Consider the following 18584-nt stretch of genomic DNA (forward strand, 5'->3'; position numbering starts at 1 on the left):
GCAGCCTCCCCAAGTCTCTGCTCCCAGTGAAAGAGAGTGATACCAGGAAAGAAACAGGACTTGCTACTGAAATCCTGTCTCTCCCATAGAAAAACAAACATTCTATCTTTGGTGCTTTTGAAACAGGAAGTGACAACGGCCCTAGAGGGTGACCAAGCAGCTGCAGACACTCAAGGGGCAGCTCTGAGGACCAGGGCACAGGGCCAGTGCCAGCCCTAGCCCCAGCCCCAGCTGGCGCCTCTCAAGGTCACCAGGCCCTGAGGGCAACTCCACCCACCCCACCATAGGGAACGCACTGGGCCATGTGGCCACCCACCTGAGGGCGCCAAGCCCACCCCCTCTCTCCACTCTTCACTCCCTCACAAGCTTATGAATCTCCCAAACCCTGAAATGCCTTCTTTCAGTAGAAATTTTACTTTTTTCAATGGCTGACAAAATCTAGATCACTTTGTTCTGCCATTAGCTAATACTGGTACATTTTTCAACAGGGCTCTTCACAATATGCATGGAAAGGCATTTAGCTTACAAAGTAGCATTTTTCTTAGAACAGGTGCATTCAACTGGCTGAATGTGACAGTTGACTGGCACCTGCCAAACCATCCACCGCCATCCCTGCCCCTCTGTCCACCAGGGACCCTGAAAATCAGGAGGTGCCCTGCAGGCAGGACCAGGCTGGGCTCAGCACTCCCTGTGGTCCTGAGTATCCAGGACTGTAAACTACAAAACACAACCATGCGGACAAGTGCTCATCTCCACAGTTTAACCCTGACCAGGTGACGGGCAGCTTATAGCCCCAATCAGACCCATGGTGAAGCAACAACTACCAAGTGCTGGTTTCCACATGTGACAGGGAGGACCCACTTGGAGGGGTTACTGCCTCACATCCAGCACCCAGAACTGCTTTTCTACCAAAAAATTTATCACAAAGTTAAATCACTTTCACCAATTGATTTCTTTAAAGCTCATTAAATAGTTCCCTGCTCATCTTTTGTTGAGTCAATCAAATATCAGTTGAGAACCATGAGAACAAGAGTAGGTAAACGCATAGAAATAGAGAGGTGAGGAAGTCCCCTGGCCCGTGACCATAGTCGGAAGGGCACATATACCTGGTTATTCACATACAGTATCCAAAGGCAGATCAAATATGCAAAAGATACATCTCAGAAACTGACGTTGAAGTTGGTTATTTATTTATGAAAAAGTCTACAGTGTGGTTTGCATCTTCAAGGAGGTTCAGTGTAGAGACAGGTGCTGTCAGCTCTGAGCGATTAAGTCACCGTAAGCAGATGCCATTAATCATGCAAACTAATAGAAAGTATAAACCAAGTTTTTATTTTTTTAAAAAAACCTCAGCATTAAGGATGAACTCGACCTTCTTTGAAGCCAATCATTTTCTTACTAAAAAACGACAAATCGGCAGTCAAAGAACACAGGCACTTTCCTCTTCACACAGAGAAGCTGTGTGTTTAACAGAACTTGGACATACCCGTTCTCTCATTAGCCAGTGAACAAAACCAAGTCACTTTGGTAAATTCTATCAAGAAAAAATATCTTTCCTCCAAAGCACACCAATAAATATTTATATTAAAACCCACAAACAGTTATTTTCATTTAGTCAGATACAACAGAAGAAGACTTCATTTTTACATTAATTTCTGTAGATAAGAAAAGTGTGATTTATGTGCATATTCCAACCCCAGTCTGGCTTTGTCTTCAGATTTTGAGAAACAATGTTATGGGGGCTGTTCTGCCAACTGCATCATGATGTGTCACTGAGGGGAATTTCAGGCACTTAAGCATCACAGCCCACGAGCAGCAGACTCCCCACCACACTTTCCAGAGTCCAGGACGCAACATTTGTTTCCTGCACCTCAACATAGGATTGGCACGGCACCGGTGTGAATCGTGGCCCAGAGCTTGACTGTGCAGTCACTGCAAGGGCTCCTTTAGGGAGAAGGAACACAGGCTACGTCCTGAACTGTTACCTGAGGAAACAAGATTTTCAACTCCGCTACTAAGAAACAAAATCTCCACATCAAGCAAGGTTCTAACACAAACTGAACTTTAACACTCACAACACGTCCCCCTGTGGGCTCAGTGAAGTAAACTTCTTGTCTATTAAAAGAGATGACAGAGATGACAGATAGTGGGGACTGGTAGTTAGATGACAGAGTGAGGACAGACTATAGATGGCAGGTGACAGAAATGCTGAAGGACACCCCCTTACATGGAACATCACAGAAGTGGTCACTGAACACCTTGAGGACACTGGGTTTTCACAAGAGAGGAACACACAGTGTAACTGGAGGGTTTTGTTTTTAGCCGGAAAAGCTCTGGCACCTTCTCTTTGAAACCACTGTGACCTAAGGGAGACGTGCCGAAGTGCCCAACATGGGGGTCACTTGTCAGGGAGACAAAAAGCAAGTCTGGAAACAGAAGAGAGATGCCTCACTGGTGCCCCCAACCTGCTGTAACACAGCTTCTCAGGGTCCAATGGCAATCACAATCTCACATGGAAAAACAAAACCCTGGGTGAGAAAAGAGGCACTTCTAGCATTTTACATACAGTTTTAACTCTACAACGAGCAAGTTAATATTTTCCAAACAAAATCAAGTGTCAGCTTCCTAAAACTAATTCATGCTTTATAGCATTCTTTAATCTGCAATCAAAAATGAAGACAAATTTTACAAGAAAATAAAAATCAGTATTTGAAAGTTCAGGAGAAGTAAAAACAAAAACTCTAACTACTGTCACCATCTAACACAGACACTGGAGATGGGAGATGCGTCTGCAGACAGTGCATTTCATGCTGAATCAAATACAGCCTTTGCTTTTCCAGTGTTTAATCTGCTTAAATGTTTTAAAATTTAATAGAAGAGTTTAATTTGCCAGGCTAAACACAATTTAACATAACCTTTGGAAGATTCATTTCACACCTGGATTGCAAGTTTCTGGCAACAGAAGAGAAGTGCACGGCTGCTACATTCTTGTGTCACAGACACAGGTGTGCTACATGCAGAGAGGGGACAAAGAGCGACGACGGGGACACAGGAAGACAGCATCAGACCGCATGTCTCCAGTTTCAGCAACACGTGGACAACAGGAAGAGAACATTTCTAAGGTAAGGCAATCGATGTGCAGGCCCTGCATGTCCACCGGGAAGTCACAGGATGCGGTTTCCCAAATCACCACACGAAGAGGAAAGTCCAAATGCGAGACTCTGCTCTTTCCATCCGGGAAAGACCAAACAACTTGATACACGAATAAAAAACATCACGATCCAGCAAACTCAGAATCTGAATGAAATGACACAGAGGTGCAAAATTAGGCAAATTTTGGTTTGGAAACACTTGGGAGCTGTGTCGTCTCCGCGGACACGTCACTCCAACTCTTCCCAGTTATCCGTCAGGTGGCCTTTGCTCTGCCGGCGAATGCTGACCAGCTTCCCGGCCGACTTGAGGCTCCAGCGGGAGCTGCTCCCCGCGCCGGCCAGGCTGGTGTACTTGGTGGAGCCCTTGGCATCCTCCTCCCAGCCTGGCCGGGATGGACGGTCACTCGGGGGGTCCCCTGAGTCGGCGGCTACATCTTCAAGAACAAGTTTTGGAGGCTCCCAACCTTCAATCTCATCTGGTTTCTTAGACTGCACGTTCTGTTTTAAAACCAAATTGTCCCAAAATCCAGACTTCTTCTCTGTCTTCAACTCTTCTTTCACTCGTAAGTTAGTTCTATAGGAGACAAAAGAGTTACGTGTTGGTGATCCAATCACCTTAGGGCCTCAAGTTGTATAAATAAAAGGTTTTTCTTTTGAAAATTGTTTAAAAAGCTCACATGAATTTTTATGTAAAATGTGAAATATTACTATTATAGGAAAAATAGTCACTACGTCATTAATGAACCTTTGACCACCACATTTAAGGTGGTCACCCTCAGAGGACACAGAAGAGAATCTTCTCAAGGCCACTGTGGGAGACCGAGCCCATCTTCCAGCAAATGTGACAATGACCCAGGCCCAGAGTAAGCAATCGGTTCACAGAACACTGTAAATCAACTATTCCAATAAAAATTACATTGAAATGGAGATGGTTCCATTTCCTAAGTTGGTTTCTCGCACAGGCTTATTCACAGAATAACGTCACAGCCACTCAGGGTGCAGGGCACCCTGTCCCGTGAAGGAAAGGCATTCCATGGTGGGGCAGGTCCTCGCACACACGCATAGCCCTCTGGCCACCAGGAGCACCTCCAGGGCAGTGTTAGAAACACCTGTGTCCAGGCCTGACCCCCCAGACCCTGCCAGCCAAGGGGACCCACTACCAGGTCTTCAGGGCAAAGGGCACATGAGGCCCCCACCACAGGGTCAGAGGAAGGTGCCGGCTGCCGCTGGTGGGTGCATTGCTGCCGAGGGACCTGTCCTGGGGGGAGGGCAGCTCCGCCCATCAGGGTCACCAGCTGTTGGCAGTGCCATCAGGTCGTCACTGAGTTTGTTTTCATTTTTTAAACTTTCAAAATATAATAAACTGGAAGCACCGCCAGCTTAAATATATTGTCTAATTTTTTTTACAGTTTAATAATCAATCTCTGCATTTTTTTTTCTTTTACAGCCGCACCTATGGCACACGGATGTTTCCAGGCTAGAGACTGAACACCGAGCTGGATCTGTGGCAACACCAGATCCTTAACCCAAGGTGGCACAGTGGGAACTCCAATCAGTGCGTTTTAACTTTTTTTTTCTTGGTTTTCTGAAACTATTACATGGCTTAAGCATGGCTGCCAACTGTTTCAGGGCTCAGAAGTTCAATTTACAACTCTAAGTTCAAGAGCTGGTTTGAGCTCCACTTTTCCATAATCTTTCAATGTGCAAACAGTTACCCTCATGACCTCCCACTCAAAGGACATTTCACTTTTGTCTCTGAAACATCAACATCAGATGACTCATTTCTGTTTCCTCTAGGGGGGAGGAGACGCCCCCCTCCCCGCCACCCTGATGCAGGACTCACCCTCTGGACTTGGGGGACTTGCATCTTTCCAGCAGATGCTGTTCATCATCCTTGTTAAACAGAGAAGTCACTTCTTTCCAACCCCGGAAACTCGCCCCCTGCACCTGGAACAGAAGATGGCACGCGATACAGCAAAAGAACAGGCCTGCTTTGCCCAGTGACCCGTGGAGCCAAAATCTCAGGGAGAGCTGGGGCGACTCCCTCCCCTCGCTGCCTGTGGCCATAGTGGGTCTCCGAGTGGCCCAGGGCAGTCACTCCCCACTTAGCAACGGCGGATCAGTCGTCCCAGTTCTGCCAAAGCAGGTTCGGGTGATGATGCTTTGGAGAGCAGTGGGGGCAAGAGGTGGGCCTGTGCTAACTTCCAGAGACTTTGAGAGGAAACCAGGCATTTTGTCGATTCTATGACAGATGGATTTTATACAACTTTTTCATTTCTGAAGTCAGGATATGTCTTAGAATTACTGCGGGGCATCTCAGGTTCAGAGAAAGTCATAAGAAGGGAGAGAAGAGAAGAGGCAACAGGTTCTGGAACCTGTGTCAAGTGCTCTTCTCGCCACTCTGACACCCCGGGAGCCCGGGGCCACACCAACTCCCTTCTCTTCTCCTTGGGGGAGCACAGCCCCCACCCTGGGAAGCCCTGGCTTTAAGATGCTTTGAAATGGCAAAAATGCAGTAGAATTGAGAAGAAGAGGCCACGGCACCAGAGTGAGACATCACAGGACAGAAACAGGCCAGTAGTCCAACAGGGCGAGAGGGGCCTGGAACATGAGCAGGGCACTAGGCACCACCTTGGTCTGGCCAGGCTTGCCAACCCCGCTCTGGGCAGGGGCCTGCAATATGCCAGCTCCAGGGGTCAGAGGTCACAAGGAGGGCAGCATCCACTGCCTTGCGCTGCTCAGGAACACAAGTGACCAGCGATACTGGGTGTGGACGGGGCCCAGTACCTGACACCTGCAGCAGAGGCCCCGCTCCCTCCAGCAATCCTAGGTGACCTGCCCTCGGCCTGAACCCACTAAAGAGGATGCCATGCCATCACAGGCCAGCAAAGCCAGGAGTGAAGCTAGGCCTAACTCCATTCTCACTCAGGAGCTGTCACACAGGCCCTTCTGGTACACACTGCAAGGCACAGCCCCTCTGCACCTGGTCACCTGACTCCCCAAACCCCAGCCTGCTGTCTTTCACCCTCCTGCTGCAGCATCAGCATTGCCTCTGGATGCCCGCACCCTACACTCCTCCATGGTGCCCACAGGGCAAAGCCCAAGGGCTCCATTTTTGGAATTATCATGAAAATGTCTATGAGGGGAATTACCGAAACTTAAATCATTACCCCGTATCTCCGCTTCCTGATGATAAAAAAAGTCTCTAGTTAATGAGCTTCAAACAAATGTCCCAAGAAGAGGAAAATTAACACATACAAGCAAAATGAATCGGGAGAGAAAGTTCTGAGAAATGGAGCATGCAGTGAAGGTGCCTGTGGGAAGGGAGTAGAAGAATTCAGATCCAGAAATTCAAGTGTAAGGTCATGATGCTGGGGGGAGGCAGGGAGGGAGTTTAGCTGAGAAAATAATACAAAGGATGGAACAGACCAGCTGGAGGGGTAGGAAGCCTGGGGTGCAGTCTTCACAGCCCTGGAGTCGATGGCAAATCTAAAGCTGAGTCACCCTCGTGTGAGAGTGAGAAACTGAAGCTACTTAATCAGGACAACCTTATTCTGTGCAGAAAACAAGTCAAAGCATATAGTGTCAAAAGACATCAAAACACACACAAAAAAATGAGAGCAGGATAAAAAGCAAGGAACAAAGCATTTACAATACGACCAGAAAACTATTAACAAGGTCTCCTGCCTATCAGTAATTAAATATAAATGGACTAAATTCTCCAATAAAAAGACACAGAATGCTTCTTACAAGAGACCCACTTTAGCCATAAAAACACACAGAGATTAAGAGTGAATGGATGGAAAAAGATACTTCAAGCAAATGGTAACCAAAAAAATATGGAACAGCTACACCTGTATAAGACAAAATAGACTTTATAAATGGTAACAAGAGACAAAGAGGTCATTATATAATGATAAAGGGGTCTAACGATCAAGAAAATACAATTATTAACATTTATGCACCCAACACTGGAGCACATAAATATATAGAGCAAAAACAGGACTAAAAAGAGAATTAAATGGCAATAAAAATAATAGGTGGGGAATTTAATACCCTACTCACAAAAGTGGATATAGATCATCTAGACAGAGAATCAGTAAGGAACCAGTGAATTTGAACAACACTATGGATGAAATGAACCTAGGAGACACATGCAGAACATTCTATACAATGACAACAGAACACACATTCTTCTCAAGTGCACATAGAATGTTTTCTAAGATAGACCATATGTTAAGCCACAAAACAAGTCCAAGCAAATCCAAGCAGACTGAAAGCAGGCTAGGTATCTTCTCTGACCACAACATGTACCATCAGTAAGAAGAGGAAAACTGGAAACTGAATACATGGAAACTAAAAACACTCTCCTGAACAACCCACAGATCAAAAAGATATTAAAGGGGAAATATAACTGTATCTTGAGACAAAAAATTGAAACAAAACATACCAAAACTTACAGGATGCAAAAAAAAAAGTTCTAAGAGAGAATTTCACACACAAACAAGAAAGATCCCAAACAACATAACCTTCCTCTATGCCTCAAGGAACTAGAAAAACAAAGTGCAATTAAAGAAAATGATAGAGAATAAATAGAGTAAAAGAAAATGATAGAAAAGATTTACAAAATTAAGAGCTGGTTCTTTGAAAACATAAAGCTGACAAATCTTTAGCTAGACTCACAAAGGAAAACAGAGACCAACAAATTTATAAATGAAAGGAGACATCACAATTGATACCAAATAAAGACAGGGATTATAAGACACTACTAGGAAATTACAACTGATATCACAGAAAAACAATCATGAAGTTCCTGTTGTGGCTCAACAGTAATGAACCGACTGTTATCCATGAGGATGGGGGTCCAATCCCTGGCCTCACTCAGTGGGTTAAGGATCCAATGTTGCGGCACCCGCATGTTCACTGCAGCACTATTCACAATAGCCAGGACATGGAAACAACCCAAATGTCCATTGACAGATGATTGGATTCGGAAGATGTGGTATATATACACAATGGAATACTACTCAGCCATAAAAAAGAACAAAATAATGCCATTTGCAGCAACATGGATGGAACTAGAGACTCTCATACTGAGTGAAATGAGCCAGAAAGACAAAGACAAATACCATATGATATCACTCATAACTGGAATCTAATATCCAGCACAAATGAACATCTCCTCAGAAAAGAAAATCATGGTCTTGGAGAAGAGACTTGTGGCTGCCTGATGGGAGGGGGAGGGAGTGGGAGGGATCGGGAGCTTGGGCTTATCAGACACAACTTAGAATAGATATACAAGGAGATCCTGCTGAACAGCATTGAGAACTTTGTTTAGATACTCATGTTGCAACAGAACAAAGGGTGGGGGTAAAAATGTAATTGTAATGTATTCATGTAAGGATAACCTGACCCCCTTGCTGTACAGTGGGAAAATAAAAAAATTAAAAAAAAAAAAAGATCCAATGTTGCTGTGAGCTGCAGTGTAGATTGCAGACATGGCTCAGATCTGGCATTGCTGTGGCTGTGGTATAGGCTGGCAGCTGTGGCTCTGATTTGACCCCTAGCCTGGGAACTTCTGTATGCCATGGGTACAGCCCTAAAACAACAACAACAACAACAACAACAAACAACAAACAAAAAACAAACCCAACCTAAGAAACTACTATGAGCAGTTACATGCCAACAAACTGGACAACCAAGAAGAAATGAAAAGATTCTCAGAAACATACAAGCTACTTAGACTGAACAGAAAGAAAACAGAAAATCTGAACAGACTATTTACTAGTAAGGAAAATGAATCAGTAACAGGACCAGATAGCTTCACTGATGGATTTTACCAAAGATTTAAAGAATTAACACTAATCCTTCTCAAACTCTTCCAGAAAACTGGAGAGGAAGGAACACTTCCAAACACATTTAACAAGGCCAGAATTACCATGACACCAAAGCCATGAATAGCACAAGAAAATTATAAGCCATGGATAGTACAAGAAAATTATAAGCCAGTATCTCTGGTGAACATAGGAGGCAAACATTCTCAGTAAAAGAGCAGCAAACCAAATTGAGCAGCATGTTAAAAGCATCATTCATGATTAAGTGAGATTTTTGCTGGGATACAAGGATGGCTGAAACACACAAATCAAATAAATGGGATACATCACATTAACAGAATGAAAGAAAAAACATACGATCATCTCAGCAGATGCAGAAAAAGCACTTGACAAAATTCAACATTCATTCATGAAAAAAACTCTTAACTAATTATGCACAGAAGAAACATACCTCAATCTAATAAAGGCCACATATAAATAATCCACAGCTAACATCATACTCAATGAAAGGTTGAAAACTTTTCCTTTAAGAACAGGAACAGGACAAAGATGCCCTCTCTCACCACTCCTATTCAACATAATACTGGAAGCCCTGGGCAGAGCAGTCAGGCCAGAAAAAGAAACAGAGGGCACCAGAGTTGTTTCTATTTGCAGAATCCATGATTTTATATATAAAAAGTCCTAATGATTCCACCAAAAACAAAACAAAACCACCAAAAAACAAAAACCTGTTAAAACTAATCAATAAATTCAGTAAAGTTGCAGATTACAAAATTAATATTTGAAAATTGGCACCATTTCTACACACTAATTTTTTGAAAAAGAAATAAAACAACACTATAATAGCATTTAAAACATAAAACACTTAGGAGTAAATTTAAGCAAAGATGACCTCCATACTGAAAACTGTAAGACAGTGATGAGAGACACTGAAAAAAGATGCAAATAATTAGAAAGGTACCTTGTGCTCATGGGATGGAAGAATTAATATTGTTAACATGTCCAGGCATCCCCTTGTGGCACAGCAGGTTAAGGATCTGGCATTGTCACTACTGTGGCATAGGTTTGATCTCTGGCCCAGGAACTTCCACATGCCACAGATGTGCCCCCCACTAAAAAAATTGTTCATACTACCCAAAGCCATCCATTGAGTCCATGCAACCCCTACTGAGATTCCAAAGGCATTGTCTAAAGAAGTAGAAAAAAATCCCAGTATTTGTGTGGAACCATAAAAGACCCTGAATGCCAAAACAATCCTGACAAAGAAGAACAAAAAGACATCACACACATTGATTTCAAGTTATACTATAAAGCTATAGTCATCAAAATGGTATGGTACTGACATAAAAACAGACAATTAATACTTGACAAGGGAGCCAAGAATATCAACGGAGAAAAGACAGTCTCTTCAACAAATCGTCATGGGAAAACTGCACAGCCACATACATGCAAAGAATGAAATTTGATCCCTATCTTACACCACTCATAAAAATTAACCTGAAAAGGATTAAAGACTTGAGTGTAAGACTGGAAACCATAAAACTCCTAGAAGAAAACATAAGAATAAAGATTCTTGACCTAAGTTTTGGCAGTGAGTTTTTTGGAACTCACAACTAAAGCACAAACAACAAAATAAAAAATAAACAAATAGAACTACACCAAACAAAAAAGCTTCTGCACAGAAAAGAAACCATCAACAAAGTGAAAAGGCAACCTATGGAATGAGAAAAAAAGTGTAAACCATATTATCTGATAATATTCAAAAAACACAGAAACTCATACAACTCAATAACAACAAAAAAAGTAAATCTGACTAAAAAATAGGAAGAGGATCTGACTACACAATTTCCAAAGAAAACATACACACGGAGATGGGATTAAGATGGCGGAATAGAAGGACTGGAGCTCAACTTCTCTCCTAAAAACAACAAAATGCACAACTAAAGACTGAGCACTCTTCACCCAAATGGACCGGAAACCTAAAAAAAAGATACCCTACTCCAGAAGACAATGAGGAGGCCACATCCAGAGGTAGGAGGGGCGATTACGTGATATAAACAACCCCATACCTCCCGGGTGGGAAGCCCCAGAGACTGGAAACTAACTGGTTCACAGAGACTCACCTACAGGAGTGAGAGTTCTTCACCCCACATCAAACTCCCACATGTGGGGATCTGGCACTGGGAGAAAGAGCCCCTGGAGCATCTGGCATTGAAGGCCAGTCGGGCTTGTGCACAGGAGCTCCACAGGACTGGGGGAAACGGAGACCCCATTCTTGAAAGGCACACACAGACATTCATGTGCACTGGGTCCCAGGGCAAAGCAAAGTCTCCATAGGAATCTGGGTCAAACCTGACTGCAGTTCTTGGAGGACCTCTAGGGAAAACAGGGGTGAATGTGGCTTGTTGTGAAAGAAGGACATTGGAAGCAAACTCTCGGGGATTATTCAACATCATGCCTTTCTCTGGAGGTGGCCATTTTGGGAAAATCTGGCCCCACTCACGAGTGCTGAGAAGCCCCAGGGCAAACAACAATCCAGGCAGGATCACAGCACCGCCCCTCAGTGAACAGGCTGCCTAAAGAGCCCTCAGGTATACAGCAGCCTCTAATCCCATCCAGAGACTAAACCCCACCCACCAGAGGGATAAGAATCAGCTCTACCTACCACTGGGCAGGCACCAGTCCCTCTCATCAGGAAGCGTACAGCAAGCCCCCATACCAACTTTGGCCACAAGAGGGGCAGACACCAGAAGTAAGGGAGGATACAACTCTATTATCTGTAAAAAGGCCACCACACCAAAAACCTATAAAAATGAAGAGACAGAGAACTATAGCTCAGATGAGGGAGAAAGAAAAACCCCAGAAAATCAGCTAAGCAATGAGGAGATTCTCAGCCTCCAGGAAAAAGACTTTAGACTGTTGATGCTGAAGATGATGCAAGAACATTGGAAATAAACGGGAGGCAAAGATGGATAACTTACAGGAAACACTGAGCAAAGAGATACAAGATATAGAACTGAAACAAGAAGAGCTGCAAAATACAATGACTGAAATAAAAAATTCGCTCAAAGCAGCTAACAGCAGAATACAGGAGGCAGAAGAACGAATAAGTGAGGTGGAGGACAGATTAGTGGAAATTACGGATGCCAAACAGAAAAGAGACAAAAGATGGAAAACAAATGAAGAGTCTCAGAGAACTCTGGGACAATGTTAAACACACCAACATCTGTATTATAGGGGTGCCAGAAGGGGAAGAGAGAGAGAGGAGGGGATAGAAAAACTACTCAAAGAGATAATAGCTGAAAACTTCCCTCACATGGGAAAGGAACTGCTCACTCAAATCCAGGAAGCACAACGAGTACCATATAAAATAAACACAAGGAGGAATACCTTGAGATGCATATTAATCAAACTGACCAAAATTAAAGACAAAGAGAAAATCTTGAAAGAAGCTAGGGAAAAGAAACAAGTAACATACAAGGGAACTCCAATAAGGTTATCGGCAGATTTTTCAGCAGAAACTCTGTGGGCCACAAGGTAGTGGTGTGATATACTCAATGTGATGAAAGGAAAAAAACTCCAACCAAGATTACTTGACCCAGCAAGGCTCTCCTTCCGATTTGAAGGAGAAATCAAAACCTTCACAGATCAACAAAAGAGGAGGGTACAAATGCAGGACACTGGAGATGAACTTGCAATTAAGAGAACTTAAAACAATCTCAAATACATATAGACTCATATCAAAACTTCAGAATAACTGCAAACCAAAAATCTACAACTAATACACAAACAAAGAAAAATCAACTCAAATACAGCACTAATGATAGTCATCAAACCAGAAGAGGAGAGAACAAGAGAAGAAGGGAAGAAAAAAGAGCAACAAAAACAAATCCAAAACAATTAATAAAATGGCAATAAAAACATACATATCAATAATTACCTTAAATGTTAATGGACTAAACACCCCAACCAAAAGACACACACTGGCTGAATGGATATGAAAACAAGACCCATATATATGCTGTCTTCAAGAGACCCACTTCACTTCTAGGGACACATACAAATTGAAAGTGAGAGGATGGAAGGAAATATTCCATGCGAACAGGGATCAAAAGAAAGCTGGAGTAGCAATACTCATTTCAGACAAAATAGACTTTAAAATGAAGAATGTTTTAAGGGACAAATAAGGTCACTACATAATGATCAAAGGATCACTCCAAGAAGAAGATAGAACAATTTTAAATATCTACATACCCAACACAGGTTCACCACAATATATAAGGAAACTGCTAACAACCTTAAAAGGACACATCAACAATAACACAATCATAGTGGGGGACTTTAACACTCCACCTACAGCAACAGACAGATCATCCAGACAGAAAATCACTAAGGAAACACAGGCCCTCAATGAAGCATTAAACAAGATGGACTTCATAGATATTTATAGGACATTCCAGCCAAAAGCAACAGAATACACATTCTTCACAAATGCACATGGAACATTCCCTAAGATTGATTACATCCTGGGCTACAAATCCAACCTTGGTAACATTAAGAAAATTGAAATCATATCAAGCATCTTTTCCAACCACAACGCTATATGACTGGAAATCAACAAGAAAAAATATGCAAAAAACACAAACACGTGGGGACTCAACAACATGCTACTGAACAACCAATGGATCACTGAAGAAATAAAAGAGGAAACTGACAATAGATATAACACTCCAAAACCTATGGGATACAGCAAAAGCTGTTCTAAGAGGAAAGTTTATAGCAATACAAGCCCACCTCAGGAAACAAGAAAAAGCTCAAATAAACAAGCTAACTTCACATCTAAAGCAGCTTGAGAGAGAAGAACAGACAAGACCTAAAGTTAATAGAAGGAAAAAAATCATAAAGATCAGAGCAGAAATCAAGGAAATAGAAACAAAGAAAACCATAGAAGAGATCAATGCAATGAAAAGCTGGTTCTTTGAAAAGATCCACAAAATTGATACACCCTTAGTCAGACTTATCAAGAAAAAAGGAGAGGACTCAAATCAATAAAATTAGAAATGAAAAAGGAGAAGTAACAACGCATATCACAGAAATACAAAGGATCATGAGAGACTACTATATGCAACTATATCCCAATAAAACAGAAAACCTAGAAGAAATGGACAAATTCTTAGAAAAGTACAATCATGCAAGACTAAACCGAGATGAAATAGAAAAGATGAATGCACCCATCACAAGAACTGAAATTGAAACTCTGATTTAAAAACTTGCAACAAACAAAAGTCCAGGACCAGACAGCTTCACAGGCGAATTCTATCAAACATTTAGAGAAGAGCTAACACCTCTCCTTCTGAAACTATTTCAAAAAAGTGCAGAGGAAGGGATACTCCCAAACTCATTCTATGAGGCCACCATCACCCTGATATCAAAACCAGACAAAGATACCACACACACACACACAAAAAACCCACAGACCAATGTCACTGATGAACATCGATGCAAAAATCGTTAACAAAGTACAAGCAAACCACATCCAAAAATACATTAAAAGGATTGTACATCATGATCAAGTGGGATTTATCCCAGGAATGCAAGGGTTCTTCAATATCTGCAAATCCATCAGTGTGATACACCACATTAACAAACTGAGGAATAAAAACCATATGACCCGCTCAATAGACATGGAAAAGGCTTTGACAAAATCCAACATGACTTCTGATAAAAACCCCTCAGAAAGTGGGCATAGAGGGAACCTACCTCAACATAATAAAGGACATATATGACAAACCCAGAGAGAACATCATTCTCAATGGTGAAGATCTGAAAGAATTCCTGCTGAGATCAGGAACAAGACAAGGATGTCCTCTCTCACCACTACTCTTCAACATAGTTTTGGAAGTCCTAGCCAAGGCAATCAGAGAAATAAAAGAAATAAAAGGAATCCAAATTGGAATGGAAGAAGTACAACTATCCCTATTTGCAGATGACAAGATACTATACCTAGAGAATCTTCAAGACTCTACCAGAAAACTGTTAGGGCTCATCCATGAATTTGGCAATGTTGCAGGATACACAATTAATCCATAGGAATGGACAGCATTTCTATATACTAATAGTGTAAGATCAGAAGGAGAAATTAGGGAAGCAATCCCATTTACCATTGCATCCAAAAAAATAAAATACCTAGGAGTAAACCTACCTAAGGAGACAAAAGACCTATACTCTGAAAACTATAAGACACTGATGAAAGAAATCAAAGATGACACAAATAGATGGAAAGATATACTATGCTCTTGGATTGGAAGAGTCAATATTATCAAAATGACTATACTACCTAAGGCAATCTACGGATTCAATGCAATCCCTATCAAATTACCAAGGACATGTTTCAGAGAACTTGAACAAAATATTTTAACGTTTGTTTGGAAGCACAAAAGACCCAGGATAGCCAAAGACATTTGGCTGAAAAAGAAAAATGGAGCTGGAGGAATCAGGCTCCCGGACTTCAGACTATACTACAATGCAACAATCATTAAAACCGTATGGTACTGGCACAAAGTCAGAAATAGAGATCAGTGGAACAGGATAGAAAGCCCAGAATTCAACCCACGCACCTAGAGCCAACTCATCTATGGCAAAGGAGGCAAGAATATACAATGGATAAAAGACAGCCCCTTCAATAAGTGGTGCTGGCAAAACTGGACAGCCACAAGGAAAAGAATGAAATTAGAACACTCTGTAACACCATACACAAAAAGAAACTCCAAATGGATTAAAGACCTAGATATAAGACCAGACACTATCAAACTCTTAGAGGAAAACACAGGCCAAACACTCTCTGACATCAATGACAGCAACATCTTCTCAGATCCACCTCTTAGAGTAATGACAGTAAAACCAAAAATAAACAAATGGGGGAGTTCCCATCGTGGAGCAGTGGTTAATGAATCCGACTAAGAACCATGAGGTTGCGGGTTCGGTCCCTGCCCTTGCTCAGTGGGTTGACGATCCGGCGTTGCCGTGAGCTGTGGTGTAGGTTGCAGACGAGGCTCGGATCCTGCGTTGCTGTGGCTCTGGTGTAGGCCGGTGGCTACAGCTCCGATTAGACCCCTAGCCTGGGAACCTCCACATGCCACGGAAGCGGCCCAAAGAAATAGCAAAAAAAGACAAAAAATAAAAAAATTTAAAAAATAAAAAATAAAAATAAACAAATGGGACTTAATTAAACTTAAAAGTTTCTGCACAGCAAAGGAAACCCTTAATAAAACAAAAAGACCACCCACGGAAGGGGGGAAAATCTTTGCAAATGAATCAACTGACAAGGGATTCATCTCCAACATTTATAAACACCTTCTTCAGCTTCATACCAAAGAAACAAACAACCCCATCCAAAAAGGGGCAGAAGATCTAAACAGACAATTCTCCAAAGAAGACATACAGATGGCCAAAAACCACAGGAAAAGATATTCAACATCACTCATTAGTGGAGAAATGCAAATCAAAACCACTCTGATCAGAATGGCCATCATTAATAAATCCACAAATAACAAGTGCTGGAGGGGCTGTGGAGAAAAGGGAACCCTCCTGCACTGCTGGTGGGAATGTAAACTGGTACAGCCACTATGGAGAACAGTTTGGAGATACCTTAGAAATCTATACATAGAACTTCCATATGACCCCACAATCCCACTCTTGGGCATCTATCCGGACAAAACTCTACCTAAAAGAGACACGTGCACCCGCATGTTCATTGCAGCACTATTCACAATAGCCAAGACATGGAAACAACCCAAATGTCCATTGACAGATGATTGGATTCGGAAGATGTGGTATATATACACAATGGAATACTACTCAGCCATAAAAAAGAACAAAATAATGCCATTTGCAGCAACATGGATGGAACTAAAGACTCTCATACTGAGTGAAATGAGCCAGAAAGACAAAGACAAATACCATATGATATCACTCATAACTGGAATCTAATATCCAGCACAAATGAACATCTCCTCAGAAAAGAAAATCATGGACTTGGAGAAGAGACTTGTGGCTGCCTGATGGGAGGGGGAGGGAGTGGGAGGGATCGGGAGCTTGGGCTTATCAGACACAACTTAGAATAGATTTACAAGGAGATCCTGCTGAATACATTGAGAACTATGTCTAGATACTCATGTTGCAACAGAACAAAGGGTGGGGGAAAAAATGTAATTGTAATGTATACATGTAAGGATAACCTGACCCCCTTGCTGTACAGTGGGAAAATAAAAAAAAAAAAAGAAAAAACGTGGAAATACAATAAAAAAAAAGAAACAAAAAAAAACCACTCTGAGGTACCACCTTACACCAGCCAGCATGGCCATCATCCAAAAGTCTACAAACAAAAAGTGCTAGAGAGGGTGTGGAGAAAAAGGAACCCAATGACACTGTTGGTGGGATTGTAAATTGGTGGAACCACTGTGGAAAACAGTATGGAGAGTCCTCAGAAAACTAAACAGAACTCCCATTTGACCCAGCAATCCCACTCCTGGGCATCTATCCAGAGAAAACCATGACTCGCAAAGACACATGTACTCTGATGTTCACTGCAACACTATTTTCAATAGCCAAGACATGGAAACAACCTAAATGTCCATCGACAGAGGAGTGGATCAAGAAGAGGTGGTACATATACACAATGGAATATTACTCAGCCATTAAAAAGAACAAAATACCAGCATTTTTTGCATCCTAGAAACTATCATGCTAAGTGGCGTCAGCCATACAATGAGAAATCAACATCAAATGCTTTCACTGACGTGGATTCTGAAAAAAGGACAGACTGAACTTCTTTGCAGAACACATACGAATCACAGCCTTTGAAAATCTTATGGTCGCCAAAGGAGACAGTTTGGGGGGTAGGGGGATGCACTGGGGTTGTGGGAGGGAAAATCTATAAAATTGCATTGTGATGATCATTGTACAATTACGAATGTAATAAATTCATTGAGTAATAAAAAAAAATCACTTATGCAGGACAAAAAAACCAAAAAAGAAAAATATACAGATGGCCAAACAGACACATGAAAAGATGCTCGACACCACTAACCATTAGGCAAATGCAAATCAAAACCATAAGGAGACATAACCCCACAGCTGTCAGAATGGCCAGCATCAGACAAGAGATAACAAGTGCTGGAGACGGTGTAGAGAAAAGGGAACCTCTATGCACTGTTGGTGGGAATGCAAATTGGTGCAGCCACTATGGAAAACAGTGTGGAAGTTCCTCAAAAATACTAAAAACTAAAACTACCATATAAGCTAGCAGTTCCACTTCTGGGTATTGATCCAAAGGAAACAAAAATACTAACTAGAAAAGATATATGTGCCTTCAGGTTCACAGCATTTTTACAATAACCCAGACATGGAAACAACTCAAGTGTCCACTGGCAGGTGAAAGGCTAAAATGTGGCACATACATACAATGAAAACATAAAAAAAAAATAAAATTCTGCCTTTTCTGACTACATGGATGGACCTTGAGGGCATTATGGTAAGCGAAAGTCAGAGAAAATAACACAAATGCCATATGATGTCAGTTATCAGTGGAATTTTAAAA

At 42.0% G+C, this 18584-nt stretch overlaps 1 protein-coding gene across 6 annotated transcripts in view; it reads right to left on the reverse strand.

Moving 5' to 3' along the window:
* Positions 1–1168: 1168 nt before the first annotated feature.
* TDRP (testis development related protein) overlaps positions 1169–18584 on the reverse strand; it is a 59920-nt gene continuing 42504 nt past the window's right edge. For 5 of the 6 annotated variants that reach the window (XM_084998175.1, XM_021074629.2, XM_084998174.1 and 2 more), the window contains 2 exons: positions 4996–5099; positions 1169–3726 (listed from right to left, as the gene is read on the reverse strand). In XM_084998175.1, the coding sequence (XP_084854301.1) occupies positions 3381–3726; positions 4996–5099 (450 nt within the window). In that variant the 3' untranslated portion in view covers positions 1169–3380. The remainder of the gene's footprint in view (positions 3727–4995; positions 5100–18584) is intronic. The other variant, NM_001198925.3, reaches the window with a different exon arrangement.

This window comes from Sus scrofa, chromosome 15 (genome assembly GCF_054392235.1).
Source record: "Sus scrofa isolate SSC_HxYL_T2T_F1_AM1 chromosome 15, Sscrofa_HxYL_maternal_Yorkshire_Landrace_v2.0, whole genome shotgun sequence".
Classification (NCBI taxonomy): domain Eukaryota; kingdom Metazoa; phylum Chordata; class Mammalia; order Artiodactyla; family Suidae; genus Sus; species Sus scrofa.